This window comes from Macroventuria anomochaeta, assembly GCF_010093625.1.
Source record: "Macroventuria anomochaeta strain CBS 525.71 unplaced genomic scaffold BU25scaffold_1, whole genome shotgun sequence".
In the NCBI taxonomy this organism is placed as follows: Eukaryota; Fungi; Ascomycota; class Dothideomycetes; order Pleosporales; family Didymellaceae; genus Macroventuria; species Macroventuria anomochaeta.
The window spans coordinates 1,201,772-1,225,861 of record NW_022985362.1 but is presented as its reverse complement, the minus strand read 5'-3'; the positions used below and the strand labels follow the sequence as shown (position 1 = coordinate 1,225,861).

Below are 24,090 nucleotides of genomic sequence, written 5' to 3'. Positions count from 1 at the left end.
CAAACTGATCGTCGAAGACATCGGCAGAGCCCGGGACTCTAAGAGTTCACCAACTCAACATATAAAGAATCTTCACAGGCTCTCTCATCACATCGCGATTCGGTCTGATCACATCTGTATCATCGACATATCCCAGAGGTGGAAAGTGCCAGATGCCGTGCGCCTCAAACAGGTAGCAATGTTGTGTATCTACTTATAACGCCGCTAAACGCTCAATAAAAGCTATCCAAACACCTTATACACTCCCTCCGAATGCGCAGGTTTAATGCTCACCACCCAAATTTCTCCACAGCCAACCCGACATCCCTCCCCTGCCACATCTTGCGCGCACACGTATTCCTCACATCCCTAACCAACCCCTCCGGCCCACTAACAACCACCCCCGTCTTCCCCCGCGCCTCAGCGTCAACCCACTCGCCCACCACACTCCTCACATCAGGCCGTCCCGCAAGCGCAGTCGGCGGCGGAATAAACACATCCAGGCCCCAGTTCTGCAGCTCCTTGAGCTTGTCCTCTGGAATCCAGAGACGGTGCGATGGAGAATGTGTGATCCAGAGGAGTTTGACAATCCTGCTGGACTTGGCGAGCGCGGTCTCCGGATCGTGTGGGGAAGGGCGGACAAGGGAGTAGAGTAGGGGATATGTGACTGCGATGCCTGAGCCGCCGGCGATGAGAACTGCTGTGGATGATGAGCGGAGGAGGTCGAGGGCGTGCGAGGAGCCGTAGGGGCCGTCGAGGCGGATGAGAGTTTGTGGGTGAGTGCGCGCGTAGTTCAGTAGTTGCTTTGTAAAGCCAGACTCGGCTTGGGCACGGATTAGGAGCGTGAACCATGCATGCTCGCCTTGCTCGTCTTGGGTGCTGTGGTGGATATTTGGGGCGGCGGAGAATATGGTGAAGGGGTGCGATTGCAGTGCGTGTTTCCGGGACAGGGCGGGGACGGAGATGAGAACGTGTTCGTTGGGCGCCCAGCCGTGCTTCATATTGTGGGACAGCAGGCGGAGGGCGGGCGAGCGGTTGCTGACGTCCCAGTTTGAGGATAGCAGAACGGTCTCATCATCGTCCATGACGGTGAGGATAGCGGTGTGGGTGCTTGTCTTGAGCCAGAGCCGGTACACAAGCCGATCGATAAGAAAGACGGCGAGCGAGATGCCAACGTAGGGGCGAGAGGTGTGGTGGTGGAACCAAAGGAACGCCAGACCAGCAACTTGCAGGACGATATGCAGAGCTAGGAAGACCTCATACCACCGCTGGCGGAAGCTTCCCAGAGACGTGAAGTATATCAGCTCATACGCAATGAAGGCAGCCAGTCCAAGCAGCACCACTCGATTGAACAGAAAATTGGCAAGCGTGAAGCCCAGATGCCGGAGCATACCATACCAGACCACGACCATACCCAGAAAATGCAGGAACGCCTCCAGACACATCACCTCTCCCACGCGTCTGTGGAAGATGTTCAGACCTTCGTACGAGTAGCCGGTGAGAAACTTGATGGGCTGGTTCTTCGCAGCAAGGAGATACAGAAGCGGCAGGTTCGAGATGAAAATGATACCGCAACGATCTGCAAAGACGAACAGGTACAAGAACGATAGTGGCATGCGGTACAGGTTGTAAAAGACAATCAAAGCAATCCATGCCAGCACGAGCAACGACACGCCATTGGTAGGCAGCGTCTTATTGACAACCGGAATTGGAGGCGGTTGGTACTGCAGTGCTGCCTTGACGACACGATAACGTGTCCAGACAGCATTGCGTCTCCGTCGCAGCGGCGTGGCCAACAGAGGCGTCGTTTCCGCAGCATCGTTACCAGCCTTATTCAGAGGTCCAGGCGGTGTCACATTCCCTTCGATAGTACTGCTCGAGGTACTCCAAGCCTGGTCTTCTGACTTGGCGACAGCGGCAGATTGCCGCGAGCAAGAGTAGTGAACGAGCTTCTCGCCCCAGTGCCATGCCGTGAAGACCAGCAGAACGCCTAGCAACACCACATTGTAGGTTTTCAAGAACCGCCGCCCAGAGAGGATCGCCTCGACTAGTTTCCGGAACCGCGGATCTTTTCCTGGGTCGTCGGGGTCTACGAGCTTGCCTCCGCCGGCGGTGGTTGAGAAAGTCTCGGGGTCCCAGGGTGCGGGCGTTGAAGCGGTTGCTGCGAGGGCGAAGCGCAGGATGTCCCGCATCCAGGGTGTTTCGTCCATGTTAGAGACTGCGCGCGTCATGCAGTGAGATTTGGTAAAGACTACATGGACGTGGTGAGCGACATGGCACGTTGTGAAGGTTCAGGGCCCCACGTCATCACGCGCCCGGCTCGCGTGGGTGCTAAGATAAGCCCTACCGTACTTATCGGCAGGAGCTACCGAAGCACGCTTACTGGACATGACTAGAGGAGTGTGGGGGACAATGGATTGTTTTGTTCACGTTGCTACTAAATTCTAAGCGGATGCTCTACTCGTTCTTCCACTCTGCCTTTGACTTCGCAGCGAATGCCGCCATGCCAATCTTCTGATCCTGGCTTCCAAACAAGCCGTGGAATACTCTCCTCTCATACTCGACGCCTTCCCTGATACCCAGCTCCTGGCTCTTGTTGACTACTTCCTTGGCAGCCTTGACGGCGATCTGACTGAATCCTGCAATCTTCTCCGCCGTAGCGATAGCTCCATTCACAGCCGCCTCTGGTGTCTCGAACACCTTTGCAACCAACCCCCACTCGCCAGCCTGCTTCGCAGAGATGTTGTCGCCAGTCAAGATCGTCTCCATAGCCCGCGACTTCCCGATCGCCTTGGTCAGACGCTGCGATCCACCCGCGCCAGGAATGACGCCTAACTTGATCTCCGGCTGACCGAACACTGCCTTAGGTCCTGCGTACAGGATGTCTCCCATCATGGCAAGCTCGCAGCCTCCACCAAGCGCGTACCCGTTGATGGCTGTGATGAGCGGCTTCTTCAGGAACGTAACAAGGTCCGACCATGTTTCGATGAAGTCGTTTCCGTATGCGTTGCTGAAGGTGAGGTCTTTCATCTCTTTGATGTCTGCACCAGCGGCAAAGGCCTTCTCGGAGCCGGTCAGGACGATCGCGCCGATGGACTTGTCGGCTTGAAAGTCACGCAGGGCTTGATTGAGCTCGAGGATGAGGGGAGTGCATAGCGCGTTGAGGGCTTTAGGACGGTTGAGCTGGACTGTGCTCGTCAGCAGGTCTCAAGGTTGGAAAGCTTGATGATTCCAGGTTCACGTGTGATATTCTCGAGTCACTTGCATAGAGCCTAACGAGGACATACGAAGGCGCGCGAGTGTGACTTACTAAATCCTACGCCTGGCTTCGGGGTGGAGACAAGCAGGTGCTCGTAGCTTTTCTGGGTCGAGTAGAATCTGGGTAGGCCAGTAGGCCTGAATTGCGAAGCAACTCTTGGTGTTGATCTGAAGGCCTGCATACTGAAGTATGTGCAATTGACTTGATCCAAGAGTAGTTTGTAGAAACTTGAATGTTCGTTCACATCGAAAGTTGGAGCTCCCGCATAGCTTCGGCAGCCTCGGCTATGTCATTGGCAATCGCTGAACGCCGCCTTGCTCGCTTGCACCTGCCGCCAGATCGCGTTCGCCTTAGCGTTGCCTTCTGGATTGTGTTTGGTCCCTCAGCCTCGCGCGACACGCAACTTAACTTTCCTGACAGGTCGCCTCAACAACGTCGCCCCCAACAGACAGCCTTCCTTTTCACTACAGGGCCCCTGGACACGCCCACGACTGTCGAACTCCACACACCGCATAACCGCAACCATGGATTCCCCGGAGCCTGATACCCCTTTCGCGGCCGTCACAGCGCAGACAACGAAGTATGGCAGGGTACGTTCAACGCCCGGCGCATCTGCTTTTCCCCTTGCATTTCCATGTCTTGGATGCGCCCAAGCGGACGAATAAACGATGACTAATGCAAAGCAGATGTTCCAGGCTTATCTCGACAAGTCCACACCCTACAACACCTATCGATGGATTGGCACTGGTGTACTGTTCTTCCTCTTCGGCCTGCGCATATTCATCGCCCAGGGCTGGTACATTGTCGCCTACTCGCTCGGCATCTACCTGCTCAACCTCTTCCTCGCCTTCCTCTCGCCCAAGTTCGACCCCGCGCTAGAGCAGGATGAGGGTATGGAGGATGGAAACGCAAGCGGCCTCCCCACCAAGGAGGACCAGGAGTTCAGGCCATTCGTGCGCCGTCTTCCAGAATTCAAGTTCTGGTACTCGACGACCAAGGCCATCGCTATTGGTTTCTTCTGCAGCTGGTTCGAGATCTTCAACCTACCTGTTTTCTGGCCCGTCCTCGTCGTGTATTGGCTGATCCTCTTCGGCCTGACCAGTAAGTCTGAGCAAAAACCTAGCATACGTGAGAACAGCGGCTAACGTGTGGCAGTGCGCCGACAAATCCAGCACATGATCAAGTACCGCTACGTCCCCTTCACTGTGGGCAAGACACGATACCCCGGCGCCTCGAGCTAAGTGCACTCGCGTCCACTCGATCATTCTCACCGCTTCGTGCGGACGAACAAGTTGCTTTTAGCGCGAGCATTGTTGTAAACGATAGACTATGTGCTTCTATTCTGCGACAGCATGTTGCACTAGGGAAGGTTTCTACGCTTGGATGTTGCATGATATGTATACGTAGGTTATGTCAAAACACCTATATCTTTAATTCTGGGGATGACAAAGAGCGAATTCAAGTCTCTACGAGCTCGTACATGTATCAGTAACGTGCGGACCCCTGCTGGTGGACATCTAACCAAACAACAGGACCTCAACTGCTCACGACAAAACATCTCACAGCCAAGCATATTTTAGCAAACCGACAACAGTGCCCAAGCGACAAACCAGCCTCCGAGCACGGCAAGCCCCTCGCATATGAGTTACGGCTCAGTCCTCCTCGTTACAACGTTATGCCAACTCACCTCTTTGCCGGACGATATTCTGTCTCAGCTTGTCTTTACTAGTCGATTTCCTGGTTTTATTAGGTACGGCATTTCTGCGACCTTCAAGGCTCGAAAACTGTATCTCCGTCCAAGTGCTGGTATCAAAAAGACGACCTCCCACAGACACCATACAGGCCGGCCTACAGTGGTCTGACAAGACTATGTTGTCGTTGCTACCAGGGACAGCGTAGGGGTGTACTGAACAACTGATCATGGGCAATGGTGGTGTGGAGAAGGCCCATGGAGGGTAATCATGGCTACCTACAAGCCACTACATTTCAGTACAGATTAGGCGATACGCAGATGTTGACCCAGATCAATACCTACGACTTCCTTTGTGCATCTAGCAGTCCGTATAAAAGACTTGGGTGTTGATCGGCTAGTCTCCCGAAGGTCAGCTTGTTGCACACCGAACGCGGGGTTTAGCCTACACTAGGCAAAGCGATCCCAAGCAACACCAAAAGCAGGCGTCTGCCGCGTCTAGCACTATCTTGTCTGGACGCCAATCCATGCCGTCGTCTTGACAGATGTCACAGTTGATATGATATGATTCAGAGAGGGCAATATAAGCTGTCCTGCCGCTGGACTCCTCTGGTCTCCAACAACAGTTCAAGGCGACAGCATGAGTCTCTTCTTTAACCTTATCAGCACAACCTATGGTTGGAGCCTCTTACTCCTCGGAGCGGCAACACTCACGTTGATCGCGAGTTCCGCTGGAAAGTACTTCAAGGTACATTGTGCAGCTCGGTCGTGAACTGTACAACAGTCATTGATCATACTACCAGAAAGCACCACGATCACTACGATTACCTGTGAAACGACGAGACCCAGCAGTCTCAGGAGAGAACTTAGAAGATGCATACTACAACATCGAACCCCTCAACGACTTCGATGTCGACGCCGAAGAGCCGATCAAGGCCCGCCCGTTCAAGCCTAAGTTTCATATGACAATGGGCACGTTCTGAGCAAGCACTACTGGTGGACGTATCCTCTAACACACTGTTTAGCTATCAAGAACACCACGCTCTCCGACCTCGTAGCCATGGACAAGACCTACCACTCGCGCATCCAAATCCGACGCAAATTACTCACAACCGAGCACCACGAAGTCCTCGACGCCAACCCCAAAGCCTTCCCCGCAGTCTTCGAGCTGTACAAATGGCTCTCCCAGACCTACCTGCCCCGCCGCTTCCCCACAATGTTCACCTCCACGCCCACCGGCCTACTCAACAAAACCACCAATGAGACACTGCCCCTGATCCCTTCCTCCGCCGCCGACGCCCTCGAACTCATGGGGAGCCACATTGACGACGAGTTCTTCTTCCTCCTACCCTCTGGCCAGCCCGAGGATGAAGGAAAGTACAGATTAGAGGCGTTTATAACATGCTTCCCTTCCGGGTTCAATACAAGGAGTAAGTTGGGCTTGCTGCTAGCAGACATCCACACGCCTGTACCGCATTACAAGCAGAAACTCAAGCGCTCGATGGACAAATTCTTCGCCAGCCTGCCCGTCGGCAAAATCGTGAAGCGCTGGAACTGGACCATCAGTACCTCAGGCGAGCTGTTTTGTGTCAAGGGAAACCACACTACGGAGGAGGAGTTGGAAGAACAAGGGAAGGAAGAGATTGATCTGAAGACGACGTTTTTGAGGTGTGAGAGGCAGACGCTGCATCGGCTGCCGGAAAGCAGGGCGGTGGTGTTTGCGTTTAAGACGTATCAGTATCCGATTCGGGAGTTGAGGGATGAGGGGAGTGGCGAGGCATTAGTAGAGGCTATTGATGGGATGGGGACGGGGAGTGCGCCGGAGATGACGGTGTATAAGAGGCAGGTTGTTTGGGGGGAGAAGATTAAGGCTTTCTTGAGGGGAGAGATTGAGGACGATCAGTGAGGTTGCCGTGAAGTGAGCAGTTGGAGGAATGGGTGGGCTGTGTTGCATGTTTTCGCGTTGCTTTCTTGGTTTCATGCCATATACCCGAGGCCTTCGAATTGTTTGCCTCAAATGAGATTTGTTTGGATTAGTCTACGTCTGGAACTGGTACGCCGTTGATGATCGTCATGCCTTGCTCTCGCCCGAGAGATTTCATGGCCTTCACGGCCTCTTCGTGGCGCAGCTGCTTCGTCTCTTCGTCTGTGACAAGTACGAAGTCGTATGTGAGCAGCTTGGTGCCAGCTTTCACATTGTACTGCTCTGCCTGCTCGGGCGTCACGGTGTCTAGGCCCACGATGAGTGACTCTTTGACGCCGAACACCGCGTCGGAGGTCTCATAGTCAGAGCCTCGGATGTACAGTGCCCTGTAGGAACGCAATTAGCCACCAAAACCCTGCATCCAGTCAGGTAGGAGCTGGAATACTCACGTAACTAGATGATCAAACCCCTCCTTCTCAAACATAAAATGCATATGACTCGGCCTCCAGCAATGTCTCCCCAACCTAGTCAACAGCTTCCCCACCGGCCCATCATGCGGAATCGGATACGGCACAGGCACAATAGCATTAAACCAGAAAACGCCCTCTTTGTCACTGTGGATAACGGCTCTGCCATCTGCCTTGCTCCCCCGGTCGTCGTACTGCACATCGTACTTCCCGTGGCTGTCCGTTTCCCAGATGTCGACCTTGACATCTTCAATTGGCTCGCCGGATGTGGACTTGACGGTGCACAGCACGAGCAGTGGGTCGCCGTTGGGATCGGCGGATATGGAGAACCCGTTCTGGTCGGCGGGGGCGTCGTGGGTGTGGAAGGGGCCAAGGACTGTGCCTTCTGTGGAGTGGGAGGGTTTGGGGTGGTCGATGGAGTCGACGAGGAGCGAGAGGCCAACTATGTCGGAGAGCAGGATGAACTCCTACATGGTGTCAGTGTCGTTGGAGATTAGTAAAGTTGGGGAAGATGTACCTGTCGTACGTCTGTACATATCTGGCCGACTTGAGTGAGGAACTGGATTCCTGCCATCCATTCGTCGAAGCTCAGGCGTGTCTCGCGCGCGAAGTCGTGGAGGTGCGAGACGAGCTGCTCCATGATGTATTTCAGCCTTGGATCGCTGCATTGTGAGTTGATGCGGACGACATTCTCGGTGATGTTGTCGATGGTCAAGTCCTTCAGGACTGGCACGGATTTGTCTCCGGGGCCGGTAGACGACATCTTAAACCTCTTCTTGTTTCGGTTGCTGTTGCGGTTGCTGTTGCGGTTGCTCCTGTTGCAGCGGCTGACGTTCTTCCGACCAGCGTTGCCTAGATGAAGCAGACGACGCGTTCGACCAGGTGTTATAGTTACGGAACTGAAAAGCCTGGATAAGCTCTACGACTAAGTTTATCAAGAGTTGTACGATGCCGTCAATCATATTGAAGCTGTGGATATTAGTTTAAACGGCGCTGTTGACTAGCAAAGGGAGCAGGAGAACGGCAAAAAGGTACGGAAATGCCCCGCGACTTGTAGGAGCGCGTGAGCTCGGCAGCAGTTCTGCATCTCTGGCGTTCTGTCCAATGTCCATGTCGGACGCCTCATAGGCTGCAGCATCTGTTCGACGCGTCGTGACGCCCCGCTTGATGCATCGAGACGTGGATGTAATGATGCGGGGCGAGCGGGTGTTCCGTTAGCGTGGCGACTGGGGCTTACAAAGAGCTTACTCTTTCGTACATCTGTACCGTCAGGTGCCGCCTTGTTCAATCCGGAATCACGTCAAGTCCGAAATCCAAGAATCGGCCTCTCAAGATCCCTCGTCAATAAAAGTGTACCGATGTCCGTCTTGGGAGCAACAAATGCCGGTGGACCACGTCATGACGGGCCTGTTCAACAGCCCTTGGTCATTCAAGGAGATGTATTCATTCTGCTTCTTCTTGTCGTGGCGTGTGGTATGATATGGTTCTCTTCGTTTCGACAAAGGCCGCAGGGTCAGACAAGTAAGGAAAGTCGAGATCAATTTGATGGATGTCCATTCACCATTCGCCAATTGAACAGGACCACGTATTTGATTCGTGAGAACGATCGTTTCGTAAGCCATCCAAACGCACCGTTGAGATATCCGGATCCTGACGGTGGTAGGGCGAGAAACCCCACATCTACGTAAAGAAGCACACAGAGACCCTCCCAGGCGGACAGACAGCAAGCGTTCTCATCGTGAACGACACAGGATGTGGAACATCTGCTCCAGACAACACTTCTAAATCTCGAGAGTGGAATATCTCAACCTTCATCGACCACCACCTCAACGCAACCGGCGACACCCTCTACCTCATCATCCTCTCCCATTGCCACTATGACCACATCCTCGGCCTCTCACCCATCCTGCGCCCAGCAAAAGCCTTGGGCGAACCCCAATCATCCCACGTACTCATCGCATCATCATCCCACGCCCGCTCCTTCCTCGAGCCGCGTGCAAATCTGCGCGAACACTCACTATGCAACTCCATGGGCCTGCACTGCCCCTCCTACAATACCACCATCTGGACACCGCACAACCAGCGCCTCACTATCTCTCACCCCAGACTCGGCCTTCAGATGCATCTTCCTGTCACGACGTTGCATACCCCCGGCCACACCCCTGATGGTCTGAGTTGGTACGATGAGGAAGAACGAGCGTTGTATGTCGGCGATTCGTTCTATGAAGCCCCTGCACCCATTCTTTTCCCGAACGAAGGGAACTTGTCAGACTGGTGGCGCAGTGTCAACACCCTCATCTCATTCGTGAACGAGAATAATAAGGAGAAGGGTGTGAGTAGGGTTACGCTGTCGGCAGGGCATGTAACGGTTGGTGTGGATGCGATGGATTGTTTAATGGACGTGAGGGAGTTTGTGAAGAGGGTGTTGAGGGACGAGGTCAGATTTACAAAGCAGCCGGCGAAGAGGGGGGAGCGGTTTGGTTTTTGGTCTGAAGAGGGAGGGCGCTTTAGCCTTGGGGCGCCATTGAAAGTTATGGAGGAGGGGAGGGCCGGGATACCGGGGGAGGAGTGGAGGAAGAGCGTGTAGATAGGATCAGTCTCGATCACGGAGAGATTGATATGCAGTTTATACTGAATGCCGACAGTGTATATTGTTGATGACTCTTGGGCTGCGCAATCTGAGCTCACTGTGTTCATCTTCGATGAAATGGAGGCACATGGGTCAAATTCAAGCTCAAAAGAGGAGATCGACATTAGGACCCTCACCAGGGTATCGTTGGGCTTCTTGGCCTTGATGGAGCGCTGCTCGGAATAGGGACATCAGTACGATGCATAAGGCTTTGAGGTCGAACAGCGTAAACATGTCGACTGTCTCTTTTGTTTGGCGACGGAGGGAAAGGGGGGAGGCAGGACATGCTCTCTGCCTCTTTGTCTTTTAGATTTCAGATATTGCGAATGGGTAAACAAAAGGTAAGAATGGCCAAGTTTTGAAGTGACCCGGACACCAGCTCAAAACATGTCTAGCTTGGTGATCGTTTTCTTGGACACAGAATGCCGGGCACGTCGAAGAACATTTTATCTCCACGCATGGGTACGGGGCATGTGGATTCTAAAGAGGGAGATATAAGTCGCTCAGTTGCAGCTTTTAGAAAAGACACCGCGAAGGCGGCGCAGCATACACTTTGTCTGCTCACGTTTTGGGAGAGAAGTTGAAGAGAAGGGTGGTTGAAGAAGAGAAGACTGAAGGTTGAGTATGGTCTTCATACGTATCTCGACGCGCAGTATCGCTTCCTTGGTTGAATTCAAAGTATTGGAATGAAGCTTCTAGGGCAGAACGCGAAGCATATATATGGGTATTTGAGCTTTTTGATTAGGAAGAAAAGCGGATTATATTGTGATTTCTGTCCTTCGGTAGTCTTTGTAGAATCTCATGAATATATCGGGAGTGTATCGCCGAATCCAGATGAAAACCCTTAGAAATGAAGATGGAGCGTGGTATAGACGATAGTTTTTTGCTTCGAAAGAGGCCACAAAAGGCGTAGTTCTTGAAAGTTCTGCCTTGGTTAGTGGCTCACTTACTCTCAAGTTGATTATGTTCTGGTCTCACGTAGTTTCTCTGACAGCACAAAGGACATTCAATCAGCGTGGTGACATCTTGAGATTGAGGTACCGTAGAAGATTCCGGTGAGGGAGCTTTTTTCGATTTGAAATGTGTTGAAGACTGAAGTTTGAGAGCAATTGGAGGCAGACAACACATAGCGCTCTTGCGTCTGCGTTTGGACGAGGAAAAGGCAGAAGAAGACCATAGGCAGTGATGCGATCCATTTTTGCGCTCGCTCATTGACGAGCGTGTATGAATTACTAGAAGTCAAGTGGGAGACTGTTATTTGTAGGCAGGACAAGCGCACAGTGCAGGTCTACACGCAGCCATGAGGCTCCACCCGACATACAAGGCACGCATCTCTCCTGTCTTGTATTTCTGGCACCAAAGAATCAGCAAAGGCTTAGGCCAGGATCTCGGACTATTTTGACAAGTATGTAGTGGAGGTGTGGAACTCTGTGAAGATGCTCATGTTTGCGTGGTTGAGAGACTTGGAGAAAGCATCACATGTTGTTGTCTTTGATGCATTTTGAGTGCAAAGGCAGAAGCGCAGAGAGATATGGTGAGGTCAGAACGTGGTTCCTGATGTAGTGCGACACGAGACGCTGTGATGTTATGAAGTTCTTTGCGGAAGGAGAGTACTTATACCCACGGAGTCGGTGTGCGGAGGCAATCATATGATCACTGTAGCAGGCTTATTTAGACGTAATTCGCAAAGACATGAAGAAATTCTTGAACGTTTTTGGGCAAGCAGCACATGTGCGATGCCTGATTTGACTTCGGTCTGTGTGGAGGCAGCGGCGTGGAGAACATCAGTGGGTAATCTCGTAACTTTTAGTGTACTGCACCGGGAGGGAACGTGATGTGAGTAGGGAAAGAGCAAGGAAAAAGATACTTGTATGTACGGAACCAACGAACTGACCAGTCAACGGCGCTCAAACTTTTACCTCGGAACCACCGTCACGTAGAACAAACACATGCTGAGTGCAAGCCAATCATATTATCGCTAAAGATCAAAGGTAAATACAAAGAAGTCCATGTCAAGTCATGTACAGATAAACCATCATCACACAATATCACACCGACCTGGTCTGCGGACTATGATTACCATCCCCATTCCTATGCTCCTCATCTTCCTCAGGCATAGCCTCAAAGCTGAACCTGCGAAACTCTTCTTCTGCCTTCATAGCTTCCCTCTGATCTGAGCTCGTTGTCGTAGAGCTGTAGATCGACGAAGAGACAGTGCCGAACTTGGAAGCGACACCTGGTCCTCGAGCATTCACTGAGCCGGTGGCAGAAGGCGGCATCGATTGCAGTGGACTTACTAGCTGGTGGCTCTTCGGACGCTCCACTGAGGCCTTCAGCATCTGCTCGTGCAAATTGGGTCTCTCACCGCGTGTTGAGTTCGAACGCGATGTGCGCCCGGAGTCTCTAGTGTATTCCTGTTTGGGAACGCTGGAAAGGTCAAGGATGCGGGGGTTGCTGTCTCCAGACATGCGTTTCTCAGCAATGCGGTTGGTGAGAGAGATGATCTCGAGGCTCGATGAGCGTTGCTTGTTCAGGGTCGGTGGGTGTGAGGCTAGTGCTGATGTGGGTTCGGGCATCGATGAGGGGCCGTCCATCGCTCCTGACATCATGTGTGTGGGCACGTACACCTCCGGCGGAATTGGTGATACGGGTGATGCTGGGCAGAAATGGGCTTTCTCGCTCGAGGAATACTTTCTAGGCTTTCGAGGGAGCTTGCGATCATCTTTCGTGATGATCATGGGGTAGGTGGAGCGCTTCTCACTCTTCTCGCTCTTCTCGCTCTTCTCGCTCTTTTCATTCTTCCCGCCATCACTCTTGTTGTCGAAAGAGCCCGGCCGCAAGAAGTGCTTGTACTTCTTGTCGGTTGATGAGCGTCCAGCTGCATTGATAGCCTCGATGTCATCATACTCTGGTGGTGGCGATCTTGTCCTGAGCTTGCCCTTGCTGCCGTTCTTCCCCTCAAGCTTGTTCAGCGCAGCTTGGACGGCGTCGCCCACATCATGACCGTTGAATCCATGGCCATTGAGCTCGTATTGCCGCTGGGGTGAGTTCCTCTTCGAGGGATTGTTGTGTTCCAATTTCGCGACCGAATCATTGGGATGCAACATCGAAGTCCTGAGCGGCCAGCTCATCCGGTTAGGGATCTCAGGTACAGGTGGGATGTCGTTCTCTACCATTGTATTCCTATCTAGCCACATTGATGATCGAGAGCCAGTAGAAGAGCGGTGGCTGCCCGTCGATGAACCCGACGCGCGCTTGATCTTCCATGCTCCTGTCTTCTCGTCGATTGCCAGTGTCGAAGACGGATATCGGAGGGAGTCGGCCAATGTCCCAGAGTCTTCGAACAATGATGTCTGGTATGAGTGTAGAGTCTCGTTAGAGCCGTTGGAATGCATTGATACGACGTTGGGGTGAAGAGCCTTCTCGCTAAAGTGAACGTTAACGCTGCTGCGACTGTAGTCTCCTGCTCGTTTCGCACCGTCCGGTACGTGGAAGCGCAGATCGACACGCACAATGGCGTACATGATGACGACAATGATCTCAGTGACGAAGTTGAACGCGTAGAAGCAAGCTTTATCGTAGTACCACGGCGGGTCTTGGAACCGGCCTTGAGGGTTCCGCAATGGGAAGGGAGGTAGCCAGGCAATGACGCAGCGGAAGATCTGCCCAGTCGACAGCACCGTAGCGGCAATCAACAGGATCGTAATGTTGATTCTGAGACGGCCAGCTCCGAACTTGTCGACCTCGTGGCGGGGTAAGATCAGGGAGATCAAGACGAAAATAATTGGAGCGAACGCGAAGAAACTGAAGTATGTCTGACCGGCAAGCTGAAAGTTCCGGAAGATACGAAGGGTGTTTTCGTTCAGCGTGAAGGACTGCCAGATCGATGTGATGACGATCATCAATAGACTGGTGATCAACAGGACAAGCGCGCCTCGGTGAATAATACGGTAGGGCTTCGACCAACCGAGCCTGGTGTGCTGCGCACGAACCACACGTTGCGTGAAGAACCAGTTGACCATGTACAGGATGATTGTGCCGACATAAGTGAACACGTTTGCTGCCATCGCGAGCCCGACATTGTGTTGATCGCAAGCCCATGCTATTCTCAGGGATGCCGTTATTACCCGGATCTTGCAGAGACCTAGTCATCGTTAACTGCCTCCATGTTGTTACACCTGGTCGCCAATTTCACTTACCCAGTAGCGCGCCATTGAAGATGAACTTGTGCCCTCGGCCTTTGTTACTCTTGAGGATTTTGATGTGAATGACACCAAAGACAAGATAGAGAACGAGAAACACAGCTGTGATGGGAATGTCCGGTATCACATCTGGAAAGCCGCCAAGTCCCGCATGTGTGGGGGAGTATGGAGGCTTCCCTCGGTCCTGCTGGTTCTGAGAGAGCGTCAGTTGTGATCATCGCCTTCAATTTAGGTGACTTACTGATGAAGGCTCATTGGTATCCGACACTGTCGACATCTTGGATCTGAGGGCCACGAGCAGCTCTGCTATGAACAAGAAAACAAGAAGCAGACTACGAGCCTGGCAGACGTGCGAGCACTGGGGGTCCGACGTATATCACCTCAATAGACTTACGCATGGCTGAGAGCTAAGGCGCCCAGATCAGCACCGTGGATGACGGCTGTGCGACGACGACATCCAGGATCTGGCAAACAATTCCAATTGGCAGGATATGTCTTGCGGCAGCTGAATTACAGTAGCTCAACGGCCCAAAGTCAGCCGAGTTAGGTGGACAGCATGGGTCTAACGGCATTTGGGGTTATCAGTGAACGCCGCCTGTGAGCACACGTACCGTGGCTGTGATACATGCAGGATATACAGGGCGCTCCTTGCCTTGAAAACAATTTACAGAATGTTTGTTGACTTCATGCCATCAGTTGCTGCGATCAAGTCAATCTTTCTCTCGTCAATTGCTGAAAATAGACCTTCACAGCCATGCTTGAGATGACTTCAGATGACTTCTAAGCGTTCTAATGCCGTCAGCTGCCTTGCGCGGGAGGCCTGTGTTGACGTTGTGATGGTTGTACCGGCTCTCCTCAATGCTGCCGGACGGTTGATGTTGATCGTCGGAGGCAAGGTCGTGGGGCCCCGATCTGACGTTGTCGGCATCTTGAAGGCCCGACTCTCGCTAAGTTCGCCCTATTAGATGTTAGGAGTGAATGTTAGCATCAGACGTTGCATGTGTTCACGACGCCCAAAGTGTGCAACAGGTTTTTGAACACAGCTCAAGGTTGTGCAGTCAGCAGTGCCGCGAAAGTAAAGTTGTTGATCGGTGAGGTTGCACAGGCCATGCTGAGGCTCGTTGCCTATGGCGCAAGGCATGGCAGTTGCACCTTCTGATGAAACCACAACAGAGGTACAGGCCTTCGACGGAAGCATAGGCATAGGACGGTCGATAAAGTAGAGAGAGGAGTAGGAACTAGTGGGGATGCATATTATATGTTGTGTCTTGACTTCACCAACCTCCTTGGATGCGTACCGGTATGCATATCCCAGCCCACGACATCTGTGCTAGCCACGTCTTGGCCAGTATGCACAGGTTCAGGCAGCCAAGCCAAAGCTCTGTTGTTGGCAAAATGAGTTGAAAGAAAGTCACGTTCAAGACGAACATCTGCTCGCGTGTCAAAGTCGCGTCCGGCGCGGGCCGTCTTCCACCGAAGCGTTCTGAAACGTATCAAACATCAACACCAACGTCATACCCAAACTGACAAACACAAACCTCACAATCTACCAAAATGCCGCCAAAATCAAAGCAAAAAACGCTCAAACCCACAACCAAACCAATCCCACCTCCCTTCTCACCCGCCGATGCTTCCCTCGAGCCTCTCCTCTCAACCTTCGACCCCTCCACCGTGTACATAATCCACGCCGATACGCACCCAGCATGGTTCAAAAAGCGCATCTTCAGCGTGCCCGTGGGTCTGAACCTCCTCATCGCCGCAATCCTCGCCTGGCGCGCCTATGCCATCATCCCGTTCTACTACAGCATCCTTGCGTCGCTGCTCGGGCACTCCAACCACACAACGATATACTACGCGGAGCAGACGTGGGGCGGGCTGATATGGAAGGTTGTGCAGCGCATGGTTACGTTTTTCATTGACTATGTGCTGGTCATGGTTATCGCGCCGTGGCCGTATGGGTTCTTCCTCGAGGCGCCAGGGAATCCTGTGCGTTGGCGTTGGAGTGTGGGGTTTAGGGATGAGGAGGTGTATGTGCGGCAGAGCCGGGGGTGGGGCGCGAAGGATTTGCTGGGCGAGGCCGAGGGCAGTACAGGCAAAGCGGGTGAAGAGTCGCCGTTCTTTAAGACGAGGATCTTGCCGGCTGTTGATCAGCAGCGACTTAAAGAGAAGACGGGGTATTTGCTGATGGATGGAGACTTTGATCTGGACTTCTATGGGATGATTGCTGCGACGCAGTTGTTGGACAGGAAGGATATCGCTGCGGATCTGCTGAAGAAGTGCGTGCTTGTCTACGTTGGCGACAAAGAGAAGGGCGAGGGGCAGTGGGCGGTCTGGAACTGTGGCATGCTTGATGTCAGCGAGCCGAGTGAAGCGGAGGCCAGAGACAAGGTGATCGCAATCAAGGACAAGCTTACGGAAATGGGCAAGGAGAGCCTGTTCTTCAGATGGGTCGAGCTGATCCAGTATGAGAGCAATGCTCCTGGTGGCTTCACACAAGAGAGACAGGTAGCGGCTGCGGACAAGGTCAAGAAGATGTTTGAAGAGCAAGGTGTTGATTGGGACGAGTTCAGCAGGGAGATTGGTGGGCTTGAGGGTGTGCCAGGCTTATAGCCGGCTGTTACTTTGCATTGCATTATGTTGCGGGTTTGTTATCATGATACCCAAAAAGTCATCACTACTAAACGTTTGGCAGACCGAAACATATCTGAAGTGCAAGCTTCGTCTCCTCCAGTGCTTGACATCTCTTACTGTCCCTTCTTCTCATGGCGCATCTTCATCCGTCAAGATCTCAGTACTTTCCCACCAGACGCCGAGCTGATCCTTTCGTCTTTCGCTCGGGACTCCTCGAGCATTCTGATATGGTCATATCGTATATCTAACAGCTGCTTCGCTGACGAAGCTGCTCTAGTTCGTAATATCGTAAGGCCGTTTAGTCGCCGCCAGGGCACCTGCGTCTATGTATATTCCCGCTGCTCTTCCTACATCTTCGCTTTCACACCTTCTGCTTCAGCAACCGATGCAACGACAACGAAGCACCCTGAGCATCTTTACTCCTCCTGAACCCTGGGCTAGTATGTCGACTGGATGACTTTGATGTACTCGACTCAGGCGAGCTATCACGATGCGACCTTGAAGAACGCCTCGACTCCGACGTTCCTGATGAACTCTTCGACCTTGATGACTGACGAGAGTCAGAGGTGCTCGTCGAGTTCAATGTATCGCTTCGCTTGCGGAGTCGGCGCGTGGGTGTTTGTGAGCGTTTCCTCTTCTCCTTCTGCTCGCTGACAAGCATCCTCTCGGAAGTGGGCGTGCTATGCAGCACTGCTCTATGTGCGCGGCGATGCGGTGTTTGCGGTGGTTGTGCCTGCTCGTTCACAACAGTGTAGGTCTCCAACTCATACTCCAGCTCTTCTACTGAGAGCTTGCAACTCTTCTCCTGCCTCTTCTCCTGCTCTCGGCCTTGAGTGTAAGCGTCCAGCAAGCGCTCGGCTTCCCGCTTGTTTGCGTCTGTGCAAACTAGTCTCACCACTTCGAGGACCAGAAAGAAGGTGAGGACGTGCGAAATGAAAAAGCCGACCTTCGAGGCGAAGTCAAGGATCCACATGTTGACTCGAGTATCGTTCCTGATCCGTAATGAATGGCAAAGCGGGGAATCCAGTTGAGGGATAGTAGGTAGAGTATAAGGACCGAACAACAGTCAGAACAGCAAGGTTGTATCTTGTGCGATATATCGCAAGCGGTGTAGTGTCGTGTGCAGCGTGCAGCAGCGCTCGAAAAAAGCAATTGGACGGCCTCGATATCGGCGTGGTTGGAGTGTTGTTACACGACGCACTGCAGTACTAGTTACGACGATAAGAAGAACTACAAGTCAAGAACATATAGTCGCACAAACCCCTCTTCCTCGAGAAACACACAATCACGCCCATTTTGTATGCGATGGTTTGCGTTCGGGATCCGTTCGAGGCGCGCGACTGACAGCTAAAACACCCCTGAAGTTTGGTTTCATGTGGGTTTGATGGCACCAACTCCGCGAGGTGGGCTAGCCGGATGGAGCATTATGCTCGCGCTATAACCCCGGATGATGACGATGATGGATGCTGATTGGGTCCTTCATTGGCGATTGAGAGCGATAAGATGGAATCACAAGCCAAATGGTGTTGAAAGGATGGAGGGGCATCCCGGAGGCGGGGTCTGTGACAAGACGCGTTTGGAGATTGAATGCGAGCGCCTCCGATATGCGACCTTACAAATTCCAGTGGAACCTCTCGGCAATGCTTCTCTGCATCTGCAGCGCGTGTCGTCCTTCGCAGTATTGCGGGAGTTCGAGAAATCGCCATTGACGCTCGCGTGCGCAAGTTGCTGCGTCACTGCCGATATCCATCTCTGCCACCATCAGAACGTGGTATTTACGACAACTACGATTGAACAAATTCTGATTCTAACGCCCAGACACTAGATTCTCCAGAAAACCGTGGCCAAAAAGGTGAGCATGCAGTGCAAGATTGTTGTTGTCGCGAGCTTGCGGCAATCCTGAGGGTGCGTTGCAGGACTCTCACGTACGTATGCACAAGGCGCAGCCTTCGCCTCAGCCTTGTGCTTATGAACAGGTATGGTCAACGACGGGTCCACTTGACCGACAGAACTATCACCCTCCCACCTTTCATGTACCTCATCAACACAACTACTCTTCAACTCGAGTGCTTTGACGATGAGGCTCATCTTCCACCTTATGCAATCCTATCTCCTACGTGGGGTCATGCAGAAGTCACCTTTGGAGAGTATCGTATGCTGTATGGCCGCGTCAACACGCATACACGAAACGATCTCATTCCAGAGGGTCTTGATTACTGGAAGATACCCATGACCTGCGCGCAGGCTGCTGGAGATGATCTGGATTACGCGTGGGTTGATACATGCTGTGTTGACAAGCGATCATCTGCTGAGTTAAGTGAAACCACCAACAGTATGTTCAGGTGGTATCAGAAGGCTGATGTCTGTAATGCTTCACCGGCTCAGGGAACTCGATCCCATGCCGCACGGGTCCGTTAATCCTCGTGTAAACCTTAACACCCTTCGCTTTGCCCGCCGCAACAGCCCTCTTGAAGCTGACCGTTCCCTTCCCGCGGTCTGTCGCGTGCTCCACCTCTTCCAAGAAGATAGCTTTCAGGTTTTTGTAGCGCCCGCTCTCGATCATATTGAAAATCACGCGCTCAAGCAGCACCGTTTCGCCTGCTTTGTCACCGCATTCGCCTGAGCCTGCATTTTCCCAAAAGTCTAGGCAGTCCAGGCTCTCAGGGAATGTTTCCGCGACGTGTTCCACGTAGTAGTCATCTTATTCCTCGAACGGCAACGGAGCATCTGCCCATGACGTAGGTAAATCCTGCATGTTGAATGAGACCTGTATCAGTGCGTGGAGTTTGTTGAACTCCTTGATCTCACCGACAGAACAGTCATCGCTGCTAATCGAGTTACTGTCGAAACCGTACCATATCAGGCTCTTGAGTGATGAACCTTGGGCGCCCGCAGGGTTACGCGCGATGCGACTTGCTCTATACAAATCATCTGCGTCACGCCCTGTTACGGAACGAGGAGCAGCTTTTGCGGGGCCTCGAAGAACATTTCGCGGACATTCCCGTCCAATTCGTACTTCAGAACTTCGAAGAAAAGGTGTTTGACTGACGAAGACTGCTTTGGGAGGCCGTCGTAGTCCCAAACACTAATCATGCTGTCGTCGTGGCTGCTGGTTTCGACGTTTTCGACGAAATAGTCTTCAGCGTCGCAACGCAGGCCGTTGAAGTACAGAGTGTCGATATTAGGGAGACAGAGTAAACACGCACTGAACAAGGGTAACGATCGTCGTCCATCCACGTATCCGAGGCGACACCAATGGCTACGAACCGTAGACTGACGAAGCCATCTGGGCACTGGCCCCGGCTGACCTTGACATCCAAAGAATTATCGTCCATCGGTTCCATCTTGTCATCCTGAGTACAATCTTGCTCGATAAATTGCTCACAGGCTTCATTGTCCTTGCAGATTTCCATACGTTCCATCTCTTGAGGCACCATCATTCTCTCATAGTTCTCCCGGATTTCTGCCACATCTTCATGCTCTTCCGCCGTCTCGTCACTATCAGAAGGGTATTCACTTCCAGTGCGTTGGGATCTTTCGCGTTCGGGACGGACACCTTTGGGAATAGAAATGAGTCTTGAGCCATCATAGAGTGGGACCACTGTCCTTGTTTGCCGCTCGAGGAACAAACTTGAGGTCTCGGAGACGAGGGCACTTGGCGAAGAGCAAGGCTATCAGAAGTCCACCATGGCCAGTTTCGACTTGAGAGAGAGCTTTCTCCCGGTTTATTTCTTCGGTCGCGTGCTCGCCGAACCAGTCCAGATATTCGCTGACCCTCCCAAGTGAAGGCTGAAAGCCCAAGTTATCCAGGTCTGAGACGCCATTATCCCAATCCGATATGAGAGGTGTCACAAGGCTGTATATCATCCATTCGTCCCATGTTATTCGATCTACCATACCTCAAAGGAACGAACGTGCCATACTGGAAAAGGGTCTGCTCCGAAGGCGCTCTGTAACAACAAGGAGACTGAAGATGACGTTTACCCAAGTTGTATGCCATACATGGTCTCTGGACGCTTCCGTTGATCGAAAATCAAATATATGCGGCTGATCTTGTGCCCGTGACGCTGATGGTCTTAGCGGTGACCTATATTAGTCGATAAAATGTATGGCGAAAGTGGAGTCTGGAGCACATTAGAGATTGCTTCAAATGCCAGATACACGTACAGTGGCTTTTCCTGGTCCCCGGATCAATCGTCCCACCTTCATACTGAAAAAACGAGGGGGAAGGTTGAGATAGTGGCCAAGTGCTTGCATTGCTTCACTGTTGAGACTACTAGCCAGACTAGAGCATATGAGAATTCTGTTCGGAACGATGTATAGACGACATACTATAGTAAGCTCTCAGTCGGTTTTTGGTGCAGACGTCAGCCTCGATCTCGATTTAAGAATGCCTTGCCTGGTGCAAACTCACAGACTGTCGGCGCAACAAGGCAATTAAATCAGGATTCACGTTCACGGTGGCTTCGTGCTTCCATTGAGAGTCTTGTGTCGGTGTATTTCGATAGCTCTCAACGCTGCAAATTGTGCCTCTGCTCTTTTGCAACACGATCTCAATATTGCGGTGTTCGATAAAATCGGGCTGCCAGGACCAGGGCCGTTGCAGATGTTGCTGGTCCTCAGACAAATTATTCAAAGTTGGGTGTACTTTAGGGTCAGGCTGCGGCTGTATCCACCACGCTGTTCGAAGAGCCATAGCAGTTCTCCGAATTGTGATGAGTGCGAGGCAAGGATTGCGCGAGAACGTAAGACAGCCTTTAGGCGGGCTGGCGCTTCTTGGACCTTATATGTTGCTGGGCATACAAGGCTGAAGGGACTGATGACGAATTAGGAAGCATTGCAGGGCAACGTTCTTGCCACCCACGTTGCATTTCCATGCATCTCCGTGCATCTGAACAAGCCATGGATGCTGACCCAATATCATAAATGAGAAGTCGGTCCACCGGGCGCTCCAATTCTGCGCGAGTAAAGTGCAGTAATGTTCTGTGATGATCATGATTGATATTGCTGTGATGAGTCTGTTGGGATAGGGACAATGCCTCTGCCTGTGATTGATTAGAGAGTTCAAACCATGTCGGTGATGGGGCAGAGTCTTGTTGTGGTGTATCTTCAGCAGGAATAGCCCGAGGAAAGGTCGTTCGTGTGCTCGATGGCTGCTGCAATATACAGGACTCTGCCTCGTTGCCTTCTGCGTGGCTACGAGCATGTGGCTGCATGCATAAGGCAAACCTACAAGGCTGCATGCATAAGGCGAGGCTGCATGCATAAGGCGAACCTACAAGGCTGCCTCGACGGCCGTTATGTACCTTAGTAAGTTATGTTTTCGGCGATTGGTTAATTAATGTCGCATTTGCCTGTTGTGTAACAAGGTGAATGGGCTTGCTTCTTGGTTGAGAGGGAAGATACGGCCATGCATGCCCATAGCTCTTTGAAGCTCGTAAGACAAGATTCCTAATATCGCGGTTCTGCCTGCGAACGTGGTTAAGAGATAATTTCAACAGCAGTAGCATGCACATCTCTTTCCGTAGCCAATTTTCCATGAAGGCAAATCTCAGGGAGTGGAAGGGGGCGGCGGTGTGCGCCATAGCTTGCTGCTCACAAGACATTGTCACAGGCTTGAGCTGCAGATGATTTTCCCTTACCACCACTATCGTTTATGAGCTACATCGTTCAAGTACATGTCAACGACGAGGTTTTGTCTTTAAGTGAAGGAACAAAGGTCGCCGGAAGTGCGGTAGCGCGCCGTGGTTGACCGCATGAGCTGACGCCGACATCATACCTCCGGTAGCTTGCTCCACCCTCCCGCCGTGTACCCGACCTCAGCCTCAAACTTTCAACTTCTGTCCGAAGGGACTATCTTTACCCTCTTCCACCTCATAACAAGCACATCTGAAGCTGGTGAGAAGATGTTCAGCTTCATCGCAGACGGCTTGACGTAAGCGCCCCGCGCCCCCGCAATATCACAAACTCCAGCATGCTTCAGCGAGTGATTGCCTATCGCGAGCTCCACTACAGCTGCCAAAACTCCGATTACCGCAGAAATGCTTTCACAACATCCTGCAGCTAGCTGACATTACAACAGTGTCGCAACCACCGTTCTTTTCCCCATATTCGCATCCTACAAAGCCCTCCACACCTCTGATCCAGCGCTGCTCGCACCCTGGTTGATTTACTTCGTCGTTCTCTCGATCCTCACCACTGTTGAGAATGTCTTCGACTTCATCCTCAGCTGGATCCCCTTCTACTCGTGGATCCGCTTCTTCATCCACCTGTACCTGATCATGCCCGGCTCGCAGGGCGCTTCATTCGCATACCAAGAGTACATCGAGCCATTCTTGTATCAGCACGAGCGCGAGATTGATCACTTCATAAGCGAGAGCCATGATCGTGGGAAGGCTGCAGGACTGGCATACTTGGGTATGGCTATCGAATGGGTCAAGGTTAATGTCCTGGGCTTGGCACCTGCAAAGCCTGAGTCGCCTAGGCCTGCAGGGCAGACATATGCACAGAACTTGATGAGCAGATTCCAGATGCCAGCTGCTAGGGGAAGCAACGACTTGTACGGACTCGTCAACCAGGCGCTGAGCGGAGCAAGCGCTCTGTACGCCGGCAACCAGAGTGGCCAAGCTGCGGAGCTCAGCCGCAACGCGAACCTCGTTCCAGAAAGCATTCGCAATAATGACGACAGACTCAACTACGTGACCTCGCAGCGTCAGCGTCTCGAGACGCTCCTTCAGGCATTCGATCGCGAGCAGGAGAACATCCGTTCACAGCAGTCGAGCGGCAACAGGTACCACGAGGGTAGCAGAACACCAACCGGCATCTCAAGGAACAGGAGCGAGTCCGAGTTCGACCGCATCGAGCGCGACGAAGCCAGCCCGCGTCCTCCGTACCCAACTACACCCCCACCACTAGGCAGGCGAACAAGCAGCGGCTGGATGCCTTGGAACTGGCAGCGTCCACAGCCACCGGCAGATCGCGTGGACCTTGATGACCCTCTGGCATACGGCAAAGAGCCTGCCGATTCGAGGAGAGCACGCGCAACCGGATTTGACCTCGGGGATCGCTAGGGAACGAATCCTTGGAGGAAGTCCTTCTAATGATTGTGTATTCAACGGCGTTTTAGCATGACTGAAAACAGTAGAGACTGGATCTCTCAGAGTCACCAGGCTGCATAACACAAATGAATATTCGGCAGTCAAGTATGAATCCATCAACACAACTGTGCAACCTTCGTCATTGTGGCCCGTGCCCTCGAACTGAATCGTGACTACGCGCCGCGATGGCGTTCTGCATCTTTCACAAGCGT

The 24,090-nt window shown here is 52.5% G+C and overlaps 11 protein-coding genes across 11 annotated transcripts; 5 read left to right on the top strand and 6 right to left on the bottom strand.

The window, feature by feature from the left end:
- Positions 1-149: 149 nt before the first annotated feature.
- BU25DRAFT_405471 (uncharacterized protein) lies at positions 150-2,274 on the bottom strand. The gene has a single exon (XM_033699796.1). It carries the CDS (start codon positions 2,187-2,189, stop codon positions 270-272), a length of 1,920 nt encoding a protein of 639 aa, XP_033567799.1. The 5' UTR covers positions 2,190-2,274; the 3' UTR covers positions 150-269.
- A 112-nt stretch (positions 2,275-2,386) lies between these two features.
- BU25DRAFT_405469 (ClpP/crotonase) lies at positions 2,387-3,466 on the bottom strand. The gene is made up of 2 exons (XM_033699795.1): positions 3,290-3,466; positions 2,387-3,167 (listed from the first exon to the last, which is right to left on the bottom strand). Exons 1-2 carry the CDS (start codon positions 3,417-3,419, stop codon positions 2,437-2,439), a joined length of 861 nt encoding a protein of 286 aa, XP_033567798.1. The 5' UTR covers positions 3,420-3,466; the 3' UTR covers positions 2,387-2,436.
- Positions 3,467-3,657: 191 nt separating this feature from the next.
- On the top strand, positions 3,658-4,700 carry BU25DRAFT_405468 (golgi membrane protein). Its single transcript, XM_033699794.1, has 3 exons — positions 3,658-3,828; positions 3,925-4,339; positions 4,394-4,700. Exons 1-3 carry the CDS (start codon positions 3,763-3,765, stop codon positions 4,477-4,479), a joined length of 567 nt encoding a protein of 188 aa, XP_033567797.1. The 5' UTR covers positions 3,658-3,762; the 3' UTR covers positions 4,480-4,700.
- Positions 4,701-5,444: 744 nt separating this feature from the next.
- BU25DRAFT_444301 (uncharacterized protein) lies at positions 5,445-6,916 on the top strand. Its single transcript, XM_033700035.1, has 3 exons — positions 5,445-5,676; positions 5,732-5,900; positions 5,954-6,916. Exons 1-3 carry the CDS (start codon positions 5,569-5,571, stop codon positions 6,832-6,834), a joined length of 1,158 nt encoding a protein of 385 aa, XP_033567796.1. The 5' UTR covers positions 5,445-5,568; the 3' UTR covers positions 6,835-6,916.
- A 1-nt stretch (position 6,917) lies between these two features.
- BU25DRAFT_356095 (aromatic compound dioxygenase) lies at positions 6,918-8,501 on the bottom strand. Its single transcript, XM_033699595.1, has 3 exons — positions 7,837-8,501; positions 7,302-7,786; positions 6,918-7,238 (listed from the first exon to the last, which is right to left on the bottom strand). Exons 1-3 carry the CDS (start codon positions 8,080-8,082, stop codon positions 6,962-6,964), a joined length of 1,008 nt encoding a protein of 335 aa, XP_033567795.1. The 5' UTR covers positions 8,083-8,501; the 3' UTR covers positions 6,918-6,961.
- Positions 8,502-8,794: 293 nt separating this feature from the next.
- On the top strand, positions 8,795-9,906 carry BU25DRAFT_328988 (uncharacterized protein; the record flags this gene model as incomplete). The annotated part of the gene is made up of 2 exons (XM_033699553.1): positions 8,795-8,932; positions 8,983-9,906. 2 exons carry the CDS (start codon positions 8,795-8,797, stop codon positions 9,904-9,906), a joined length of 1,062 nt encoding a protein of 353 aa, XP_033567794.1.
- Positions 9,907-11,996: 2,090 nt separating this feature from the next.
- BU25DRAFT_453346 (uncharacterized protein) lies at positions 11,997-14,427 on the bottom strand (the record flags this gene model as incomplete). Its single annotated transcript, XM_033700086.1, has 3 exons — positions 11,997-14,092; positions 14,148-14,343; positions 14,392-14,427. 3 exons carry the CDS (start codon positions 14,425-14,427, stop codon positions 11,997-11,999), a joined length of 2,328 nt encoding a protein of 775 aa, XP_033567793.1.
- A 1,277-nt stretch (positions 14,428-15,704) lies between these two features.
- Positions 15,705-16,877, top strand: BU25DRAFT_436028 (uncharacterized protein; the record flags this gene model as incomplete). Its single annotated transcript, XM_033699997.1, has 1 exon — positions 15,705-16,877. The coding sequence occupies one exon, from the start codon at positions 15,705-15,707 to the stop codon at positions 16,758-16,760; it is 1,056 nt and encodes a 351-aa protein (XP_033567792.1). The 3' UTR covers positions 16,761-16,877.
- Positions 16,878-16,951: 74 nt separating this feature from the next.
- Positions 16,952-17,979, bottom strand: BU25DRAFT_9046 (uncharacterized protein). Its single transcript, XM_033700238.1, has one exon. It carries the CDS (start codon positions 17,752-17,754, stop codon positions 17,143-17,145), a length of 612 nt encoding a protein of 203 aa, XP_033567791.1. The 5' UTR covers positions 17,755-17,979; the 3' UTR covers positions 16,952-17,142.
- Positions 17,980-19,119: 1,140 nt separating this feature from the next.
- BU25DRAFT_444295 (uncharacterized protein) lies at positions 19,120-20,781 on the bottom strand (the record flags this gene model as incomplete). The annotated part of the gene is made up of 5 exons (XM_033700034.1): positions 19,120-19,424; positions 19,590-19,866; positions 19,988-20,357; positions 20,413-20,637; positions 20,681-20,781. 5 exons carry the CDS (start codon positions 20,779-20,781, stop codon positions 19,120-19,122), a joined length of 1,278 nt encoding a protein of 425 aa, XP_033567790.1.
- Positions 20,782-22,480: 1,699 nt separating this feature from the next.
- BU25DRAFT_405463 (uncharacterized protein) lies at positions 22,481-24,063 on the top strand. The gene is made up of 2 exons (XM_033699793.1): positions 22,481-22,716; positions 22,864-24,063. Exons 1-2 carry the CDS (start codon positions 22,688-22,690, stop codon positions 23,849-23,851), a joined length of 1,017 nt encoding a protein of 338 aa, XP_033567789.1. The 5' UTR covers positions 22,481-22,687; the 3' UTR covers positions 23,852-24,063.
- The last annotated feature ends 27 nt before the right edge of the window (positions 24,064-24,090 follow it).

Bases quoted from the DNA above. Each gene is read 5' to 3' on its own strand.
- BU25DRAFT_9046 (XM_033700238.1), bottom strand. From the start codon at position 17,754: ATGTGGATCCTTGACTTCGCCTCGAAGGTCGGCTTTTTCATTTCGCAC.
- BU25DRAFT_405469 (XM_033699795.1), bottom strand. From the start codon at position 3,419: ATGCAGGCCTTCAGATCAACACCAAGAGTTGCTTCGCAATTCAGGCCT. The intron at 3,168-3,289 runs GTAAGTCACACT...TGACGAGCACAG, and splicing joins GAAGCCAGGCGTAGGATTTA to TCCAGCTCAACCGTCCTAAA.
- BU25DRAFT_405468 (XM_033699794.1), top strand. From the start codon at position 3,763: ATGGATTCCCCGGAGCCTGATACCCCTTTCGCGGCCGTCACAGCGCAG. The intron at 3,829-3,924 runs GTACGTTCAACG...AATGCAAAGCAG, and splicing joins AGACAACGAAGTATGGCAGG to ATGTTCCAGGCTTATCTCGA. The intron at 4,340-4,393 runs GTAAGTCTGAGC...AACGTGTGGCAG, and splicing joins GATCCTCTTCGGCCTGACCA to TGCGCCGACAAATCCAGCAC.
- BU25DRAFT_444301 (XM_033700035.1), top strand. From the start codon at position 5,569: ATGAGTCTCTTCTTTAACCTTATCAGCACAACCTATGGTTGGAGCCTC. The intron at 5,677-5,731 runs GTACATTGTGCA...TCATACTACCAG, and splicing joins CCGCTGGAAAGTACTTCAAG to AAAGCACCACGATCACTACG. The intron at 5,901-5,953 runs GCACGTTCTGAG...CACACTGTTTAG, and splicing joins TAAGTTTCATATGACAATGG to CTATCAAGAACACCACGCTC.
- BU25DRAFT_405471 (XM_033699796.1), bottom strand. From the start codon at position 2,189: ATGGACGAAACACCCTGGATGCGGGACATCCTGCGCTTCGCCCTCGCA.
- BU25DRAFT_356095 (XM_033699595.1), bottom strand. From the start codon at position 8,082: ATGTCGTCTACCGGCCCCGGAGACAAATCCGTGCCAGTCCTGAAGGAC. The intron at 7,787-7,836 runs GTACATCTTCCC...GACACCATGTAG, and splicing joins TATGTACAGACGTACGACAG to GAGTTCATCCTGCTCTCCGA. The intron at 7,239-7,301 runs GTGAGTATTCCA...GCGTTCCTACAG, and splicing joins GGGTTTGATCATCTAGTTAC to GGCACTGTACATCCGAGGCT.
- BU25DRAFT_405463 (XM_033699793.1), top strand. From the start codon at position 22,688: ATGTTCAGCTTCATCGCAGACGGCTTGAC. The intron at 22,717-22,863 runs GTAAGCGCCCCG...ACATTACAACAG, and splicing joins TTCATCGCAGACGGCTTGAC to TGTCGCAACCACCGTTCTTT.